Source organism: Phoca vitulina, unplaced genomic scaffold (genome assembly GCF_004348235.1).
Source record: "Phoca vitulina isolate PV1807 unplaced genomic scaffold, GSC_HSeal_1.0 scaffold14, whole genome shotgun sequence".
NCBI lineage: Eukaryota > Metazoa > Chordata > Mammalia > Carnivora > Phocidae > Phoca > Phoca vitulina.
Genome location: NW_022589717.1, coordinates 28,110,857 through 28,132,224, shown reverse-complemented (window position 1 = coordinate 28,132,224; position 21,368 = coordinate 28,110,857). Strand labels below are relative to the sequence as shown.

The following is a 21,368-nucleotide window of genomic DNA, read 5'->3' as shown; positions in this document are numbered from 1 at the left end:
TGTATGTTTGTATATTTATATATTGGTAGATATATACATATGCACATATGTTTATCTAATTGGCCCAATTAGAAGGGATGAAAAAAACTTTTACTGCTTGAATTAATGTTGCATTTTATTTGTGTCAAATCTTGATGGGCTTCATTTTTATAAGTACAGTTATAAATACCTTAAACTTCAAGAAAAAGAAAAATGTATGAAAGTATCACTCCTACAATTATAATTACCTTAAAAATTCTTTAAAGCATTCTGAGCTATGTTGTGATTTGCATTTTGATTTACTGAGGTTAGAATTGAGTATATAATTATTATAAGCAATACTCCCCTCCCCAAACAAGTTTATTTTAAAGTTGCATATAGTGTGTGTAGTTTTTTTCTAATGCAGTAATATTTCAATATTTGTTTACTTGGATGGTAATTTCAAACTAAATCTGGCTCACCTTGTCTTATTTTACATATTCTCAAAAAAATAATTTAGAACTAATTTCAGTGTGAGTTCTAGAAGTCAGATATATATATATTACCCTATTTTGTGTCATAAATTCAATGGAGAAAGAAAAAGTTTTCTTAATTGTATACTGTCCTGTGCCTGACAAATACTAGATGCTAAATAAATGCTTAATTAATGAATAAGAGTGGGAAATAGCCTATTGATCAATACTGCCACCTGCTTGCACTAGGGAAAATGTAGATGGTGGGCATACATACTATTTTAATTCATAATACCTCTGATAGGACAGGCTATTAACTTGCCAATTTCAGTTGTGAACCTTTTAAAGGTACTCATATCCCAGGGGTGCATGGGTGGCTCAGTTAGTTAAGCATCTGCCTTCAGCTCAGGTCATGATCCCAGGGTCCTGGGATTGAGCCCTGCACTGGGCTCTCTGCTCAGCTGGGAGTCTGCTTCTCTCTCTCACTCTCCCTCTGTGCTCTCCCTCTCAAATAAATAAATAAAATCTTAAAAAAAAAGAACTCACATCCCAGAAAGTTAATGACAGTGGGTTAGTGCGATTTCAGAAAGTTTGTTTCAGCCTCAGCATGCTTGACATTCCCTTCTTTGATGTTGAAGTTTTGAACTGTCTCTAATCTAAATTCTGTGCTGGGGCAAAACAGCTAATTGTGGTAGGTAGTTTTTCTAGTGTAATATCAGAGTAAAGAATGTTGTCGTAATAATAATAAAGAAAATCACTGACATAAGAATATAAACATATTCTTCTACTATAAAATGGAAATAAATCTTTAAATGTTAGCAAGATGGGGTGCCTGGGTGACTCAGTCAATTAAGCGTCTGACTCTTGATCTCAGCTCAGGTCTTAGTCTCAGGGTTGTGAGTTCAAGCCCCATGTTGGGCTCCATGCTGGGCGTGGAGCCTACTTAAAAGAAAATGTTAGGGGCGCCTAGGTGGCTCAGTTGGTTAAGCATCTGCCTTCAGCTCAGGTCATGATCCCAGGGTCCTGGGATCGAGCCCCACATCGGGCTCCCTGCTCTGCGGGAAGCCTGCTTCTCGAGAACCTCTTCCGCTCCCCCTGCTTATGTTCCCTCTCTCGCTGTCTCTCTCTCTCTGTCAAATAAATAAATAAATTCTTAAAAAAAAATGTTAGGAAGATAATAAAAAGAACCAATAATATTATACTATCAATTCTAATACAGTAGATAGACTTTTTAGTACTAAGTGTAACGTATTTATGCTTTAGAAAAATGATGCCATGGTTGCTGCTATTTGCTTATATGGCCAGTTATTCAGAAACATTATTTGTTGGGACGCCTGGGTGGCTCAGTCAGTTAAGCATCTGCCTTCGGCTCAAGTCATGCTCCCAGGGTCCTGGGATCGAGTCCCACATCAGGGTCCTTGCTCAGCAGGGAGCCTGCTTCTCCCTCTGCCTGCCGCTCCCCCTGCTTGTGCTCTCTCTCTCTCTGACAAGTAAATAAATAAAATCGTAAAAAAATAAAACATTATTTGTTATGTATCATTTTTCTACTGTGTCTTAGAGTAAGATGGGAACCTTCAAGGAGTAGATAGTAGTGGAGAAAGATGTATTAAAATAATGACAATGAAATATGATAAGTACAATAATAAAATAATATATTTAAAATGGAAATAATGAACTCTGAGAGTCAAGGTGGGGAAAAGTTATTGGATTACTCCTTCACCTGTTGACACTATGTATAAAGATACATACTTCTCTGAAGATACATGATTCAGTGAAGACTGCTTTATTGTTTATATTTTTCTTAGTTTTGGTTTATGCCCATAACTACAACTTGCCCTTCTAAAAACTTAGTTATCCCAATTAGTTTTTCAGAAGGAGTCATTTCTCTTGTGCTAGTTCACAGGTTAATCATTCTACTGCCTTATTTCCCAGAGGCTTAGACTCTGGGGCAGTACATCTTCGTATCTTTCTTTCTTAAGTAGCTCCTTTCATCCATTCTTCTCCTACATCTAGTTCAATGGAGTTGTGATGAGATGAGCATTGGGTCTGAATTAGCAGTCACTCCCCTTGCTAATAGATTTCCACAGTAAGGCTTATAAGTTGTCAATCAGCACAAGAAATAATTTTTTTGTAGAATGGGAAATTAGCTGAAATTACATGAAGATGTACTTTATTGTATTGAAAATATGATTCTAAAAATTTGGGTGACAAACACAAGTGTTACCTAGCTGTTAATAGTTGACTAGCTAGTCTTTTTTTCGGTGAACTTACTAGCTAACATTCTAGCATAGAACATAAAATACTTTTTTTCCTAAACTTATTTGACATAGATTATGGACTGATCTCAGTTTTGAAATGTTTCTGTATACCATAAGGATAAAAAAAAGATATAGATAACATACATAAAGGCCTTTTCAGTCTTACTACTAAAAAACTTAAATCTTTGAATAAAGTTTTAAACATCTGTATTTTAGGCAAGACTCTCAGAAATAGGAATGGAGAATGGTTTCATTTGCTTTGTTCATATAGAGATCATGATGAAATTAATAGATCACAGCTTTCATTAATAGTACTTCAGAGAATATTGAAAATTATTTTTATTCAATTTTTCAAAATCTGGTTAGAGGTTTGGTTGACTAGTTTTGCTTGCCAAATTCTTTCTTCACAGATCAGATTAACATTGTAAACAAGATAGGGAGAATTGTTGAAATATTTGGGAAAATAAAGTCTTCATGAGTACTTATAAACATATACATTCTCACTTAAAGGACAAACTAATAAAAATAATTATGAAATGGACCCATGGAAGATGGGGATGTCAGGTGGTGGAAAGTTTTTTCAATATATACTTTTTGATTATCATTTTGAGTTTTGAATCATGTAAATATTTTGCCTATTCAAAAATAAAACATGAATATACATAACCTACATATAAATATACATTTGTCAGCATCAGGTTTTCCCATAACTTCATACCATACAAAGGAGCTATATAACCGTAAGATTATTCCTTTGAATATACAAAATTATTTTCTTCTTTTAAATATCCTAGATGTTGGGAGTGGCCCTGGTTTATTAAAGTTGGTCTGTGTCCTCAATTGAGGAGTAGACTTAATTTGAAAAAGTTACTTCATTTAGAGAGAGGACATGATTTCAATTGAAGTCAAGGTGTATACTGTTATATGACTGATGGGTAGTCCATTTGTCCTCTAATAAGCTAGTTAGCACTGACAAATTTTAGAGAAAATTTCAGGTGTTCACTTTATAATTAGTTTCTTTACATAGCCCAGAATTGAGGCAGGTGGTGGAGGGGAAATTACCCTTTTTTTTTTTTTACTTTGTATTTTTTAAAAAATCTTGAGTGCTCTGAATCTTCTTACAAAAGGGTTTATAGGTCCATTCCTAACAGTTGGGTTTTTTTTTTTTTTTTGCTAAGAGATTTCTTTTTAAAAAGAACTTTCCTTTGAAGTAAGCTAATTGTTTATTTAGAAAACTAACGATTTGCTGGGTACATGTACATACTGTTTCTGAGGGTAATTTCCAGAAGACCCAAGATGTATGTCTTTATAAAATTTTAGATTATCTTATTTCATTTATGTTTTAAAGTAAAAGACATTACAGTGACTTAATGTCTTAGTTATAAAGGTAAACATATTTATTTTTAAAATTATGATTACTTTATGCAGCATTTAGAATCATTTACCTAATGAAAGTCATTCATTAACCGTAGCGGAGAGTATTAAAATGTAGTTAAGTCCAAATAGTATTTCTTTTTTTCTGAGGAAACTTTTTAAGTTACATAAATAACTATAGGCACACAGTTTACTTGTAATAAAGAATGTTAATGGGGAGGGTAGGATTTAATTAACTAGACCCTTAATAATGGGCCTTTCTAGTCCAAGGAATCTTATAATTGCCTCTGAAGCTAGTCGTGTAGCAAGTTGGGAGATAAAATATCTAGATTTGTGAAGTAGTTGTTCTGAGCAAAAGGTTGCCTTCAGGCACGCTTTGGTATTTTTTTTTATTATTATGTAAAATGCCCTTTTAAAGATAAACAATATACACTGTCAAAATAATTTTGGAGGTAGAAGTCCAGTACTTCCTGTTTACTCAAGATTAAATTACAAATAAGGTTCAGACTCTCCAATGAGCCCAGTTTTTGCTTTCTTTGGAGAAATAGAACCTTTTGGCCAAACTTTATACACTTAATACCAATCTGATAGTCTTAAAAATAAATTGTCATGATTACTAAGAATTGATGAAGTGTGTGGTAATTTTCTTGATATGTTTTAAATGAGTGAAATGGAAACACATAGGGAATATTTTCATTAAATGTTAATATAAGAAATATGCAGGTTGAAATACAACTTATTACATAATTTCTGCAAATGTTATATGCTCCAAACTGGTTTACTTTATTGTAAATCCCCCCAAAGAATATTTAATTTCTCCCTTTGGGATTGCTCATTTTGTATCATCTAAGCTACTTGAAAAATGTGATCAGTCTGTGCCAGGACTGCAATAGGGTAACAGTTAGTGGAAATAGCCTGCTTTGCTTCTGTTGGGAGGACTGTATGGAAAATATATTCCATTTTCAAAATGTTTCTGAAAGCACTTATTTGTGGAAAGGATGCTTACCATTTAAAACTCTTCAGAAATGCAGGCTTTACAAAATACAAAATAATCTGAAAGTTTGAAAGGGGAAGGGGGCTGTCGTGTGGGGGCGGTCTCATTTGCTGCCCACATCCTCCCTCTGTTCGGTGCGTTGTGTGCTTACGGGTTCCCTGGAGCGGATCACCATATAATTGATGTGCAGTCTGCATTGCTGAATCCTGGACTGCACCATTCTGTGTTCAAGGGAAGATGTAATCTGATCCCTCTGCTGCTGAGGGAGGAATCTGTTCAGTCAAGGCTTTGACAGGGCATAGTCTCCTCCAATAATCTTCTCGGTTCTCTCTCATTATTCCCTCGAGTTCTCCTCAGTCAAGCTGCATGTATGTATGTGTGTCCCGAGAAGCGGTTTGATACTGAGCTGCATTTGCCTTTACTGTGGAGTTTTGTTGCCGGTTCTGCTCCCTAATCTTCCCTTTCTGACGTGCCTGAGCATGTCCACATTAGAATCTGTGACATACCTACCTGAAAAAGGTTTATATTGTCAGAGACTGCCAAGCAGCCGGACACACGGGGGCACAGAATCACTGAAGGGGAAAAATACAGAAAATATGGGTTTCTACGGCACACTAAAAATGATTTTTTACAAAGTAAGTAATCTGTTTTCTTCCTGTGTTGTATGACTGTGTGTGTGTGTGCCTGCCTGAGAAGGAAAATCTGTATCATCAGAGATGGCTGCAGTATCCTCTAAATTTGGTGGGTGGCTGGATGGCTGGTATTCTGTTTTATAACGTGAATGTAAGCAAATAATGCAAAGACAGCGTAAGCTGTAAACAGCTTTAAATTTGAAATAAAATGTGTATTTTAATCTGGGAATTTTCACTGAAAATGTATTTAGACTTTGGAAATGTGGCTCCGTTAAATGCTGACCTGGAAATACTCTACCCTTAGTTGGCTTTTAGTGAATCTTTTGCCTTTAATTTTCTATACCTTATGTATATTTCTTTTCTTCTTTCTTTAGTTGACTCTTTTAAAGTCTAGAATCACTACAATATTTAGGACTTATGTTTTAAAAGATCGTATTTACTTTCTGTGCCCCTTAAAAAATTGCAGAATTAATTTTTGGGTCTAAAGTCAGGATTTTCAGTAAACAATATAATATTTAAAAGACACAGAAAGTGCTTTATTTGGTAAAATATTCTGAAGATAAAAAAATCCTTTCCAAATGGTTCCCTCGATATGTCTTTTGGGCATTTTTATTCATTGAAGGATTTCTAAGATGAAAATAAAGTTTGCTTTTGGTGGCAAATGGCATTTGCACCAATGTGTATTTACAAGATACCCAGGGAAGTTCTGAAAGCCAGTATTACAACTTAATTAGAATGAATATCAAAGTTTCTCATGTTAATTTTGAAAATGAGAATCTGTGGAAGTTATGAAAAAAACCTAGATTTTTAAGGTAATCTGTACTGACTGACCTTCCTGATAGATACATTTGCGTGTATGTGTACGTGTCTATAATTTATATACATGGAAGCACGTGGCTGTCTATATGTTAAGGCTTATATGTTTATTTTTGCTTTTTATTAAAATTATTTGGAGAAAGAAAATAATGGTTTTTGAGAGGAATCACTTTAAAACGATATAATGAGTACAGAAACTTCTGAAGGGTTGAAATAAGACCAATTCCATTTCTTTCCAGTAGGTATTTCTTGAACTAAGGTATAAATCCTGGATGAGCTTGTTGTACCCTCACTCTAGTCCCTGATATCATAAGATCGTCCCTGTATTTTGGAAGACTTTTTCATGATGATAAAAACATAGTCTTTATTATCCATAGTGTGGTTCAAAAATTTTTAGAGTCTTGTTGGTTCTCCTTAGTATTTATAATGTAGCATGCTGTGTTATGATGTTCTCATGTGAGGCAGTAGGTAAGGAAAGAAGTCTGCTGCAAAGCAAGGGTTTTCACCTTATTATAAAAAAATGAGTATAGCTCTCTATTACTCTGGGTCTCCCCCTCCCCCATAATTTTCAGTAGTACGGTAATTAATTAGAAGACACAAATCTTGAGGGGGTTGTTGAAATAGAAAAAGTTGAATCTTAACAGATCTTATTTTCTAGTTTTATGACAGATCTATAGTTAGATGACCTCCGTTAACGGATGGTGAAATATAAAAAATAAATATTTCAATTTTGATGTTGACAAAATGCAATTCTGAATGTATTTACAGTATTACACATACATAGCATAAGGAAATACTTGAAAACTATAGATGTTGGATATACCTTACAAAGATATTTAACTCATTCTTTTAAAATCTTTTTGATGTTGCTTTTCAAGTTAGAATCTTTTGTCCTGAGTGAGCATCTGTCAGTGAAGTTATATTCTGTGTAAATATCAACTGATGGCTTTTTTTCCACCTTTATTATTACCATCTCCAGACTTCTCTCCTGTTACAGATTTACTTTTGTACTCCCCTCATTGCCCATATTCATTGCTTTTGCCTTATTATAATTACTTTTCAAGATCATTTTATTTACATTGTTCTCTTTATACTTTTGTAATAATCTGTGTGTTTTAAATTCAGTTACTGTTACTTCCATTCAGGTTTTGAAATTTTGAATTTTGTCTATTTTATCTTGAAATATGTTTTTAAAGGAAAATGATGATCACTAAGAGAGACATGTTAAATATGGTTCTGTAATATGTGTATTAACATGAAAATTTCCCCTATATTGGTTCTTAAACTGGAAAATGTGAAAGGTATATCACTCTCAAGGAATATGTATGATGAATATCAATTTTTAAATCACCATATGCTATTCTTCTGGACAAAATATTGGAGGGGGGAATTCACCTTTCTAGTCTTTAAAGAGTAAAACAAAGTAGAACTAGCAAAAGAAACCATGAAGCATTTATTTTCTACGTACATTAACTATGCCTAACTAATGAAAATTTAGGCATATGAAAATTTAAGAATTTTTTTCACTATTGCCAGTGCTAATGTTAAGATTTGCTAGTTGGGACAAGTGATTTTTTTCTTAAATCTATCTTATTTGCTTTACCTTATAGATGAAAAGAAAATTAGACCATGGTTCTGAGGTCCGCTCTTTTTCTTTGGGAAAGAAACCATGCAAAGTCTCAGAATATACAAGGTAATATTAAGTATAATAATTGATTCACTCATGATTTTTATGTTTCTTTAAAGAGGTGATGATTCCAAAAGCTTTTCTTCCAGTTTATTCTCATAGAATCATAATGTCACTAGTACTGTTGACTCTGTAACACATTTTGAGATCACTAAAAATTGAGAAATAACATAATTTTAAGAAGAATGACTACCATTATAGCCTGTGTTTTCTTACTAATACTTTGAAATAAGACACAAGCAGAATTTTTCTTACGAACAAAATTTTTAAATCACAAATTTTAAGGAATTCTAAAAAGTAAATTCTAAAACATGAATATGAGCAAATATATCTTGTTACTATAGCAACAGCTATTCTAGGGTAGATATTTATATATGCAAAATTGAAGATACATTTATTAGCAGTGAATTAAACCTCACAGTTACTAAATAAATCTTACTGTGTTAGAAATCCCCTTTTATTTGCTTGGTAGATCTTATGTTTTTAACACATACATTTCCACACCAGTAAAATAGTTTCCATAACAACTAAATACAATTGTAGTCTTGTTCTGTGCACCATTCCATCTTTTTTGGATTTTGCATCAATATAAAACTTTTCCCACTCTCATGCTAATTAGGTTAACTTAAGCACAATATCTATTACCCAGCCAATTAAAAATGGTTTTGGATGTCATTTGGAATTTGGTATTTTAAAATTTAAAAGACAAAAGTATCTTCAGAGCTTTTTTTGGTCTTCTTTGCATAATTGTCACTTCTTCAAATTACTGATTAAAAGTTAGCTCTAGAAGCCATAAGAACTTCATGATGGTGGTATTTCTTTTTTTTCCTAAATATTTTGATTTAAAGTTATGCTTATTATATAAGATGCAATAAAATTAACATTCCTCAGACTTAAGTTTCTGTGATTGAGCATTGTTAGAGATTGCATCTCTTTTTTTCCCCAAAGAGTTTATATTTTTATTTCATTCAGTTGTAGAAAAAATTTTTTTCAAATGCTCTTCCATGAAATTTAGAAATCATAATAATTAGTTTTATATGCAAAAAATGTAGAGATGATACAGAAGAGAAAAATAAAACTATCTCCTATTTATTCAAGAAATGCTTTCTGTGTGATTTCCCCATGTTGATTGTCCCGTCCCCTTCTCTCTTCCCCTTTGCCTTTTGACAATTTCACTGTTTGGGCACCTCCACCAGAGGGTGTGGAGTGATAGAGAGACAAGTGAAACTCTTCATTTTTGCTTTTTTCTTCTAGTCTTGATAAAGTATTTCTTAGATGAGAAAGTTGAGTTTAATGTTAAAAATGTTCTATTTTTAATGTGTAGATTCCAGTCAGCCATGTCATTTTGGTCTTCTAATAATATGGCTGATACCAGGACAAAGGTATTAAATGGTTCAGTTGTTTTTAAGGCCGCTTATAAACAAATGCTAAATTTTTACTACAGGACACATTTTAATAGAATTTTGCCTTTAGTTGCTTACTTTTTATATTGAGAAAACACCTGAAAAGGTGCACGTTCTGTTTTCAGCCTTTTAACATAATCTTACCAAAGCAAACCAAACAGCAGATTGATTTCCATGTCTTTTTGGAGACTTTGTCAGTATATATTTGGTGTTTTTTAATTTTTTTGACAGATTTTCTAATAATAACAATGAAACTGATTTTCCATCTTAACATCTTCTTTATTAGAAAATTTAAGTTATGATCACATTCTGTTTCATTTTGGAGAAGAAAATGAGCTTACTTTTGAAATTTGATAGACAGATTTAATTGTATGTTAGAGATTATCATAGATGTATAATGTTAAAAGATTTAAAGATGGTAGATATGTAGATTTTTCTGTAAAATATGGTGACTAAGATACATTTTTTAACAAAATAATGAGATACGTTGGATAGTAAAGAATTGGGGAATTGTTTTCATTAGTAATTTATCAGAGCAGATATTGAGCTGTTAGGATACAATTTATATGTTCTTTGGATTTAAAACACTTTATTATCATAGCTCAATAAGCTGAAGATTATTTTACAAATGTAATTATGAGTCTTCCTGCATTTTTTTCCCAAATGTCTCTAAAATAGAGATATTCAGTATTTACCTCAAGAATAAACAGTTTAATTATTATTGAAATTAGAAAGTAAAGCTTAAAATATTAATAACTTGGTTATAACTATACTTTTTCTGTTATTAGTCATTTTTAGGAAAGTTGGACAGTTCTAGAGATAGACCATCTAGTCTTAACTCTTTCATTTTACTAGTGGCAGAATTGAATTTCAGGTTTGTTTTCTTTAATGTCTCAGTTTAAATTATTGTATAAAAGTATTTAGATCATCTCATTTTATTTAGTTTTATATATAACATAGTAAGTTTTCAATATTTAACTGTTTTGAGTAAATATATGTCTAATCAAGGCTTGTTCCTGTCAAATGTCATCTAGGCTAAGCTTTATAAACAACAGTGGAAAGTTGAAAAGAAATAAATATTACAAATAATTTAGAATGTATCTAGTGAAATGTCCAAAATATTTGAGCATACTGCTTCTACATATGAATTTTTTAAAGCATTAGTAAGTTTTACAACTCTTTTTATTAAGGAAATTTGAACTTTTATTTAATTAAGTCACTGAAGAGTGGTCATAAGAGAGGTGGGACCTGTATCTTCTAAGAATATATTTTAACATCACTTACATGTATCAACAAGTTGCAGTTTTGCCATAGAGATTCTGTCATTTGGTTGCAATTAGCATTGCTGGGATAATAACAGGTGCCTATGTAGGAGGCAGGAAACCTACTCTAAGAATAGCAGACTAGATTTTGTGTATCCTTGCTCTCTGGGAATAAGCAAATAAAAGTAATAATTCTATTGATGTTTGAAATATGCCAGATCATATTCTTATTAAATTAAAGCCCATTATTCTTAATAAATGCCTATCTTTGTTTCCACTCTTGTGGGGTTTTTTGTTTGTTTTTTGTTGTTGTTGTTTTTTCTAGTACCACTGGGCTTGTACCATGTTCAGCAACACCAACAACTTTTGGAGACCTGAGAGCAGCCAATGGCCAAGGGCAACAACGACGCCGAATTACATCTGTACAACCACCTACAGGCCTCCAGGAATGGCTGAAAATGTTTCAGGTGACATGTCTAACAGTACTTGAAATGCTTCACTTAATTGCTGTAAAAAATAAGGGAGTATTCAGCCATGAGAAGGAACTGTTACATGCTACACCATGGATGAACCTTGAAAGCATTATGTTAAGTGAAAGAAGCGAGACACAAAAGGCCACATATTGCATGATTATATTTACGTGAACTATCCAGAACAGGCAAATCCATAGAGACAGAATGTAGTTTAGTGATTGCAATGTGATTGGTGAGGGGATATTGGGACTAACTGCTAATAGATACGGGATCTCTTTTTGGGGTGATGGAAATGTTCTGGAGTCGTTAGTGATGATGGTTGCATAGCAAGATAGGTGTGCTGGGAACCATTTAAGTGTACATTTTAAATGGTGAGTTTTATGTTATGTGAAGTATATGTCAATAAAAAATGCTTTTGAAAATAAGGAAGCTCATTTTAATTTTTAAGTGTATCAATCGAGAGAATCCAGTGCTTATTTTGTATTAGTGTGCATTTGCATTTTTTATTGCCTTTTAGATAATAAGACCTTTCTTCCTTTTCTCCTTTATGTTTGGGTTTCTGGGGTTGCTGAATGTACTTGCTCTCTAAAATTTATTGCTTAGGGGTTGCCTAGGTGGCTCAGTTGGTTAAGCAGCTGATCCTTGGTTTCAGGCTCAGGTCATGATCTCAGGGGCCTGGGATTGAGCTCCTTGTCGGGCTCCATGCTCAGCGGGGAGTCTGCTTAAGGATTCTCTGTCTCCCTCTTCCTCTGCCCCTCCCCTCACTGGTGTGCACACGCATGCACTCTCCCAAATAAATCTTTTAAAAAATAAATAAAATATAGTGCTTGGAAGTTAAGCATTTAGGAGTAATGTGGGAACTCTGCTAATTAGTCACTGGTGGTGACTTACCCATCACTGTTACCCTAGTAGTCTTCAAGAGTTGATACAGCTTCTTTTCATCTGTGCCATGCTTGTGTATGGCTTATTATGTTCAAATTCTGATTACTGTATTTTACTGGGATTTAAATTCTTTGGAAGTTTACCAGGAAGATTGGCTACAACCAAACCTCTGTTAGGAATTTTATAACTCCTGATAGTGATAGTAAATTGATTTATTTCTTCTTCCAATGAGATAATGCATATAAATCAAGTATTTAGCAAAATGGTTGACCTAGATTTAACACTTGCTTAATTGTTCTTTGTAAATACTAAATAATATAAATTATGTAAAGTGAAGCTATCTCTGATATTAGCCATGGCATTAATGTAAAATGAATATATTTCCTTACCTCCGACTGCTCGATTGGTAGTTATTTTATGAATGCATAAGGGAATAAAAATGCATAAAGGAAAAAGAAGATACTTTACTTGACTTTATTTGATATTTCAGATTTTTAAGACATCCATTATGTAAATCCTTATATATTAAATTCCTGGGCAAAAACTAAATAAATGTCCTATTCTTTTTCTTCTATCGCTAGAAAACTTACTTGAATCAGTGTTGCTTTTAAATGGATTTTTAGAATTGTTTTCTGCCCTTCAGGTGATTTCAGAGAAACTAGGGTAACCTTTTTTTTCAGTTGGTAACTGAAAGGTTAGAGCAGTGGTTCTCAACAGGGGGCAGATTTTTCCCTCTGTTGAAACATTTTTGGTTTTTACAACTGATGGGGTGGAGGGCAGGACACTGCTGGCGTCTAGTGGGTAGGGGCAATGTAAAGGACAGCCTCCTATAGCAAACTGTTCTCGGGCCCAAAATGTCACCAGTGTGAGACTGAGCATCTGTGGGTTAGAGGAATTAAAGTTGTATATTATTCTTATTGTAACGTTATGAACAACTAAAATTACAAAGAATTTTTTTTGTTTGCATCGTCACAAATTGATTAAACTTACCTTTCCCCAAGGATTGTTCTCTCTCCTCCTCCCAGTTCTTTTACCTCAGGTTCCTGATTTTTTAAGTTTTAATTTTTTCCTATGCATCCACTCAGAATTTTAATTTTTTTTTACCATATCCTTTTTTTTTTTTTTTAAGATTTTATTTATTTATTTGACAGAGAGAGGGAACACAAGCAGGGGGAGTGGGAGAGGAAGAAGCAGACTCCCCGTTGAGCAGGGAGCCTGACGTGGGGCTCCATCCCAGGACCCTGGGATCATGACCTGAGCCGAAGGCCGATGCTTAACCAACTGAGCCACCCAGGCACCCCTACCATATCCTTTTGATAAGAAGTTTATCCATCAGTAAGGTGAAAATAGGACTCAGACATTCACACTTTTAAAGAAATACTTTAAAGATTTTTATCATCTTTGATTAAGCCAAGATGGGAATATAGGTATGTGTTGTCATGCTTGCACACGCATACAATGCGAGCAGCACAGCACTTGAGAGTAATGCAGAAGCTGATTTCATAGCATTTTTAAAGATTATTTATTTATTTATTTATTTATTTATTTATTTATTGAAAGAGCATGAGCAGGGGAGGGGCAGAGGGAGAGTCAGGCCCCCTGCTGAGCCTGTTCCTAGGACTCTTTGTGCTTTATTTTGCAGGGAGGATGTTTTAGGGAGTTCTTTGTACAATGCTTGCCTATTTCGCTAGCTCATGCTTTTTTTCTTTCAAGATTTTGTTTATTTATTTATTTATTTGAGAGGGAGCACAAGCAGCGGCAGTGGCAGAGGGAGAAGGAGAAGCAGGCTCCCCATTAAGCAGGGAGCCTGATGCAGGACTTGATCCCAGGACCTCAGGATCATGACCTGAGCTGAAGGCAGATGCTTAACCTACTGAGCCACCCAGGCGCCCCTCGCTCATGGTTTTCTTACTGAAATGTCCACGTTACCACATATTGTATGTATCAAGTCTGAGATACCATAGGTTATTAGAAGCATTCCATCTTCGAAAATGTTGTTTAAAAAATCATTTCTTAGAATTAATGAGGTTCAATAAACTAAAGAATATTAGGTTAGCTTTTGTTCTGTAAAAAGAAGCCCATTTGATTGCTTTTCATGTGACACGTAAATGCAGTGAAGAAAACTTGTTCTTAGCTAATAGGAATAATAGATAGAATTATCCCTGCAGGTATAGTACTATGTGTATTTTTTTCAGATAAATATTCTGCAGCAAAGAAATCTACTAGCAACAAAAGGCCAACTAGACAGGTATATCAGGACCTTAATCCTTTGAGTACCATATCCATCTCTGACACACCCAGGGCCTCATTGTTGGGCATTGCCCTTTATTTTCAGGGCTGGCACCAAAGGAACTAGAGATGAATCACTTGCCTAAAAGCTTACAATGCTTTCATGCTTAACATGTGGAGAGATATAATTTCATAGTAAAGTGGGGGAGTCATGAGTTGACCTATGTGCTATAGTTGAGGGATAATTAAACTGGCATGATTTCTACAGATGTGCTGTGGGGGTATTTAATGAGGACTTTTCCGTTGCATAACAAGCAAAATGGGAGAGCTTGTCCCCTTACTGTTCTGCTATTGCTCCTAAGGCAATGATACAGCATTGTTTTGGTCCAGCTCCATCTATTCTGACAAAGTACTCTGTACTCAATTTATAAATTGAATGAGAACAAATGATACACCATTTTGGATAAAGGGAAATTGAAACAAAATGCCACTGCAATATAGAAGTGGAAATTCAAAACAAAACAACAAACCAGAAATTTTGTACTGTTTAAATTTTTAGTAGCCATTGATTCTGCTTTTTTTGGCAGCCAGGTTGATGCTTCAGGTTGTTAATTTTGGGACAGAGGATTGGTCATTTTGTTTGCTTGTGCATTTGTGTGTTAATATATGGGTTTAATAAAGGCACCAATAACATTATAACATTATCTTATGTTGAAATTTATATTTAGAGGTATCCTGATATAATGAGGAACACATATAACTTAGAAGAAAAAGATCTTAGTACAAATTTTGGCTTTGCCTCCTAATACTATGGAATTTTGTTGGTATTATGTAACCACTCTGCCTTATTTTCATCCTCTGTAAAACAGATATAACACTAAAAAGTTGTCAAACAGGAGACAATATAGTAATGTGCTTAAAGCTATATTTGGAAACATAGTGGAGATTCAATAAATGTTAGTTTCCTCTCTTGGTCAAGAAATAGCCTTTGTGAGCCCTTGTTTTCTCCGGTCTAAAAAAGGGCTAGTAAAAACAGCTTCCTACAAATGTTATTAGCTTAACATTATTAGCATTATTTTAATCAAAACAAATTTGCATTGCATTAAAACTGTGAATGTACTTTGAAAATACTTATACTCAAAATATTTTTTTTAAATGATAAAGTAGAAAATACTTACGTGTTTTGAAATTAAAAGTGGAATAAAAATACTCTCTTGAAGGATTTAATTAAGTTCCATGTTAACACTTAGAAATTGTACATGTTCTCTTAACTCATTTTATTTAGGTCTTCTTTATTTGTTAGTCAACAAAATATTAAAACAGGATGATGCCAAAAGAAAATGAATTTAGTATTACTTTGCAATTGTATTTGAAGCAGTATGAGCAAGAAACCTTGTGTGAGGAAGAGTTTAAGAAAGTCAGGAGAGCTGAGTTCTTGACCACGTGAAATTCAGGCATAGTACTGCCCAAAGTCATAAAAGGTTTGTCTGAATGGGCTATAGGGATCATCCAGACTAGTAACCACTACTATTTATGAATCACTTGCATCAATACTGGATGAGTTTTTTATTTAAAACATAAAATATCCTCAGCCCCACCTTGACCACTGAATCAGACTCTTTGATGGTGAGTCGTAGGACTCTGATCCTTACACTCCTCAACCAGCATTTGGGTGACACTGGTCTTCACCAAGCACCTTATTATACAGGTGGGGTCTCTGAGACTCAGATTAATTAAGGCACTTTCATATAGTTCCACGGTGAATTTACTGGTGAAACCCAAGCTCATGATTACAGTTCAGTGCTCCTTATATTCTTTTCTCCTACTTGCATGCTCTAATTATCTGAAATAAAATACCACTTCCATGGGGAATTTTCAAGTTTGCATTTGCAATTTTGTCCACAAAATAAGTTTTGTTTCTCTTGATCCTCTCTGAATTTGGAATGTTTTTCCTAGCCCCTTAAATACATTCTCACATAACTTTACCATGAAAGACCAAAGGATGATACTTTTATCCAGGACAACTGTTTTTCAGAACAGAAATAAAATAATTATCAGAATTACGCAGCACTTTTGTAGATAAAGAAACTAAGGCCCACAGAGGTTAAACTGTAATCTAATTAGTGGCAGTATCTTCTCCAAAAGTTGGCTTTTCTGATCCCCAATTCAGTGCTCTTTCCACTATTCCTCATTAAAGGTTGGTGTGGGTTGTTGTTACTTTGTTTTAATATAGTCATTAACTGCTAGTTTTTCAAGTTAATACGTACTTCCCTTGGTGGTAAATCATGTATGTGTACAAAATTTGGAACCAGCCCTGGAACCAGACTAAAAATAAGTCCTAGTGATACCGTCAAATATAAATACTAGAAATACTCTCTGGAGAGAATTTTGAGATCGTGGTGGTGCGCTATTTCCTGACTCTTTGGGGATTCATTTATTTATTCAACAAATAGTTACTGAGCACCTGTCAGGTGCTAGGTTCTACTTTGGATTTGGGATACAGTAGTGAACAAAACAAACCAAAATCCCTTTTTCACAGAACTTGCGTTATAGTCAGGAGGGGGATGGAATGGGGGGGGCGGTGGTTGGAACTGGTTTGCAATTTTAGAAAGGTTGCCCAGAGTAGGTCTCAGAAGGAAATAGGGAAGCAAGCCATGTGGATATCAAGGGCAAGAATGTTCCAGGAACAGCAAGTGAAAAGGCTCTGAAGCAGAGCATGCTTGATGTGTTTGTGGCTAAAGCGAGAAAACAAGAGGGATAGGAGTAGGAAATTAGAACCTTGTAGGCCAACCCTAAAGACTTCGGTTTTTGCTTTGAAGTGGGAAGCCACTAGAGGGTTTTAAGCAGAAGAGTTGAGTATCACTGACTGTTTTGTGGAGAACAGAACGATGAGAGCAAAGGTGGGAAGCTGAGAGACTAGGTAAGAGGTTATAGGAATAATCCAGGTGAGAGATGATAGTAGCTAGACCAATGTAGTTAATGGTCAGATTCTGGATATATTTTGAGGTTTAAAACTTTTAAATTTGTTGATGGACCAGAACCATCTGACAGTGGTGAGAATGGGACAGTCAGGGATGATTCCAGAGTTTTTGGCCTGAGCAACTAATAGAATGGAGTTACATTTTACGGAAATAGGGAGGATTGTGAACGTGCATATTTGAAGAGAAAGATCATGGAAATGTTAAGTTTCTATTACATATCTAAGAATACATATTGAGTAAGCAATTTTATATAGTGGTCTGGAGTCCAGGGAAGAAATCCAGGCTGGAGAGAGGAATGTGTCTATATGGCTCATACCTTTGTTGGAACCATCTAAGAGATGTGATTTCAGTGAGTAATGAGACTGTTGAAATATGTGTGCTTGTGGAAACAGTCTCATTTACGATCTAGTTTACAGACTGTGATGCTAATCCTTGTCAGTGGTGTACTTTTCAATAAAATGTCACAAAGTACCATCTGCTGAATATATGTATAATTTAAATCAAGGTATACTTTTTATTTGACTTGTTAAATAGTGTTTAAAACAAAAATGTTGTTGGGGTGCCTGGGTGGCTCAGTCGGTTAAGAATCTGCCTTTGGCTCAGGTCATGATTTCAGGGTTCTGGGATCAAGCTCCACATCAGCCTCCCTGCTCAGCGGGGAGCCTATTTCTCCTAATCCCCCTGCTACTCCCCCTGCTTGTGCTCTCTCACTCTCTATGTCAAATAAATAAATAAAATCTTAAAAACAAAACAAAACATTGTTTAAAGTCCTAGAAACATTGTGCTATTCAGGCATAGTTTTTGTCATGGACTTTTCCTTAAGTATATAGACACTTTTGACACAGTTTTTAGCGTTTAAGGTCTGAATCAGTTATTTGTCTTCTGTTCTGGCTTTTTTCATTCTACATCCCTTGATAAAAGACACAGTTATGTATCATGTATTGATAATGCTTTTCTATTCCTTTCTTAAGAAAACAGTAACAATACATTTACTCAAAAAAAAAACATCAAACATATATATTACCTTCAAGTAGAAATATTCATCGTAGCTATTAATGTCATTAATCTATGTAAAGTATATAGAGTAGTAATATGTTGAAAGGTTTTTTACTCTTTTCATTGTAAAAGATTACATACGATATCCTTATTTTTATATCAAAATTTAACCATAAACACTTCCATAAACTATTTCTAGGGCAGGCATTCATATATGCAAAGGGGTTTAAGAAGTTTGCATTAAGGGGCGCCTGGGTGGCTCAGTTAAGCATCTGCCTTTGGCTCAGGTCATGATCCCAGAGTTCCCGGATCAAGTCCCTCATCCAGCTTCCTGCTCAGCTGGAAGTCTGCCTCTCCCTCTGACCCTCCTCCCTCTCCTGCTTTCTCTCTCTCTTGCTCTCTCTCAAATAAATAAATAAAATCTTTAAAAAATTATTATGCTATCAAGTTACTTAATTAAAGCTGCATTTTTATCTAGTCAGCATAAATTGTCCATCACCCAAATTGGCATGTCCTTATACTAGTGTCCATGAATCCTTATAATATAGTTGCAGAGGAACAACATGTTATGAAAACCCATCTTCAGTCCTATGTGGAATGTAAATCAAATCAGAGTTTTTATAGTATTGACACTAAATGATCAGAGATGAGTGGAGATTGATCAGTGTTAAGTTTTGTCAAAGAGTAAGTTTTGAACCAGGATTTGAAGCTGTGTGAGGAAAACTGAATAAAACAATCTAACTTCAAATTAACTGCTTTTAATTGGTCATGTGTATGCAGATACATGTATATGAGTATTTTTTATTTCTATGTATCAATCCTCACCCTAACTAAAAAGGATACAAGATGAGTGCTCCAGGAGAATGTTCTAGGTGTGTGTGTATATATAGAAATAAAAAGATTTATTAGAGCCTGTGTTTCCTCCTATTTGGGGGTAAAATGGGAATGTTTCCAGGGTTTTTATGATTAAATAAGATAATGTTTGTGATAAGTGCTATGGGAGGAGTACTACTGAAATATTTGATAGTATTAACATAATCTACACTTTACGATAGAAAAGAAGAAAGGAAATTCATTGTAGATTCTAAAGGGGTAAAAAAATTTTTAAGTACTTTAAAAAGCATTCTAAATAAGGCTTCCTGTATCCTCAGTATATCTCAGTTTTCAGTTATTATCTATTTCACATGTTACAAAATCCAGGTTCCTGGTTTGAGCAAGAAATGGAATGTCAAAATCCAGATCTTTCTAGCTCCAAACCCCACCTATTGTTCTCTCTTCACCTGCTTCCAAAATGGACATCATAATTCACAAATGTACTTAAATCATCCTGCTCAAGGATGTTCTTTCACTTAAATATCACAAGGTTATTTAAATGTTTTATGTGATTATTGTGAGGGGAAATTCTAACATTTTAAATTATTCACATGGCTTTTTAATTTTTCCTTTTAGGAATCATGGTATTCTGTGCAGATGTTCCTCACTGGCAAAAAAAAAAAAAAAAGATGTTTTTAAATAATCCTCCAGTCTAGTTTAAAATGGCTCATATTTTTTAAAGTATTATGATGTATTTTTGTTTTTGTAGTACTTTGTTTCTGACCCTTTTGTTCATATGCTAATTTTATTACTAAGTTACTGTTTTATATTTTTGCTGTTTTTTATCTGAAATTATTTTTGCATAATAAATCAAAGCTCTTTTATTTTGTGGATCACAGGCGTTTGTCAGATGTGCAGTATATCCAATTATTAATTTCTCTCTAAGTGATGCTGCCAGTTTCTTAACTCTCAGATCAGTGCCTTATTAACGCCATCAAATTTTATGGTGCCCACTAGAAAGAATATAGAGGAAGGAAAATCATCTTTCAAAATATCCTATTTACTCAGTAGCCAAGTTGATGTTTCCAAATAAAACTTTGGTTTCTCAGCCGGTATTTTGATGGTAGATGAACATATAACATTTATAATAAATAATGCAGTGCAAAAATATTTGTCAAAACCATGGCTGCTTTTTATTTTACAAAATAAAGGTAGCTAGTAAATTTGATGAGACTGATTATCACATCAGTGACTTTTGGAGAAAATTTCACTATAAGTAGCCACCTTTTATGTTATGTATAAATGTGGATTTTCCTTTATGAGCTTATAATTTGAGACATCTATAAAAATAATAAAAATTTCTACTTCCTTTTTGATAGAGCTGGAGTGGACCAGAGAAATTGCTTGCTTTAGACGAGCTTATTGATAGTTGTGAACCAACCCAAGTAAAACATATGATGCAAGTGATAGAACCCCAGTTTCAACGAGACTTCATTTCCTTGCTCCCTAAAGAGGTAAGGGCTATCAATTATATTCTTCATTGGGTGCTATTTGAAAATATAACTCAACAGCAACCACCTTTAAACATGGTCATGCTAATTATGGTATTCAGTATTGTCAGTTTAACACTCTTAATTAGTGTTAAAGAGAGCTGTAAATGATAAGCTGCTATGACTTAATATTTTCAGAGTAAAGTATATTTATGGACTGATTAAGTGACTTCTTTCCACCACTGCAATAAGTCATATATGAGAGTAAGCTATTGAGTTCCATTAATTTGATTATTTCTTTATCATGATTTTTTTCCCAGGTTATTTAACGTCCAACCTTTAGTTGTCATGGTACATTTATTATATATAGTAATAGATTTTTTAGAAATTCTGATTTTATTAAAACAGCAATTTTTTTCTTATTTTATTGTTTATTTATCCAAAGTCCCTAATAGTCCCTAATAGTTTTGTGATTCTATGAGTTGTAGTTCTCTGTTAACTTACATTGTGTAATTGTTTTGAAATATATGGAATTTCACATGTATATCTTTTTCTACTAATCATCCCTCTTCTTGCCCCATCTCCCCACCCCCCCACACACACACGTACACACGCACGCGCAATTACCGATTTCCTTCATTGATTAC

General features: G+C 34.1%; 1 protein-coding gene across 6 annotated transcripts in view; it reads left to right on the top strand.

Moving 5' to 3' along the window:
- Nucleotides 1–21,368, top strand: part of FBXW7 (F-box and WD repeat domain containing 7) — a 217,896-nt gene that overhangs the window by 179,641 nt on the left and 16,887 nt on the right. For 5 of the 6 annotated variants that reach the window (XM_032412997.1, XM_032412996.1, XM_032412994.1 and 2 more), the window contains 3 exons: nucleotides 8,116–8,198; nucleotides 11,183–11,324; nucleotides 20,611–20,745. In XM_032412997.1, coding sequence (XP_032268888.1) covers nucleotides 8,116–8,198; nucleotides 11,183–11,324; nucleotides 20,611–20,745 — 360 coding nt within the window. Of the gene's footprint in view, nucleotides 1–5,212; nucleotides 5,693–8,115; nucleotides 8,199–11,182; nucleotides 11,325–20,610; nucleotides 20,746–21,368 lie in introns of those variants that run through there. The other variant, XM_032412998.1, reaches the window with a different exon arrangement.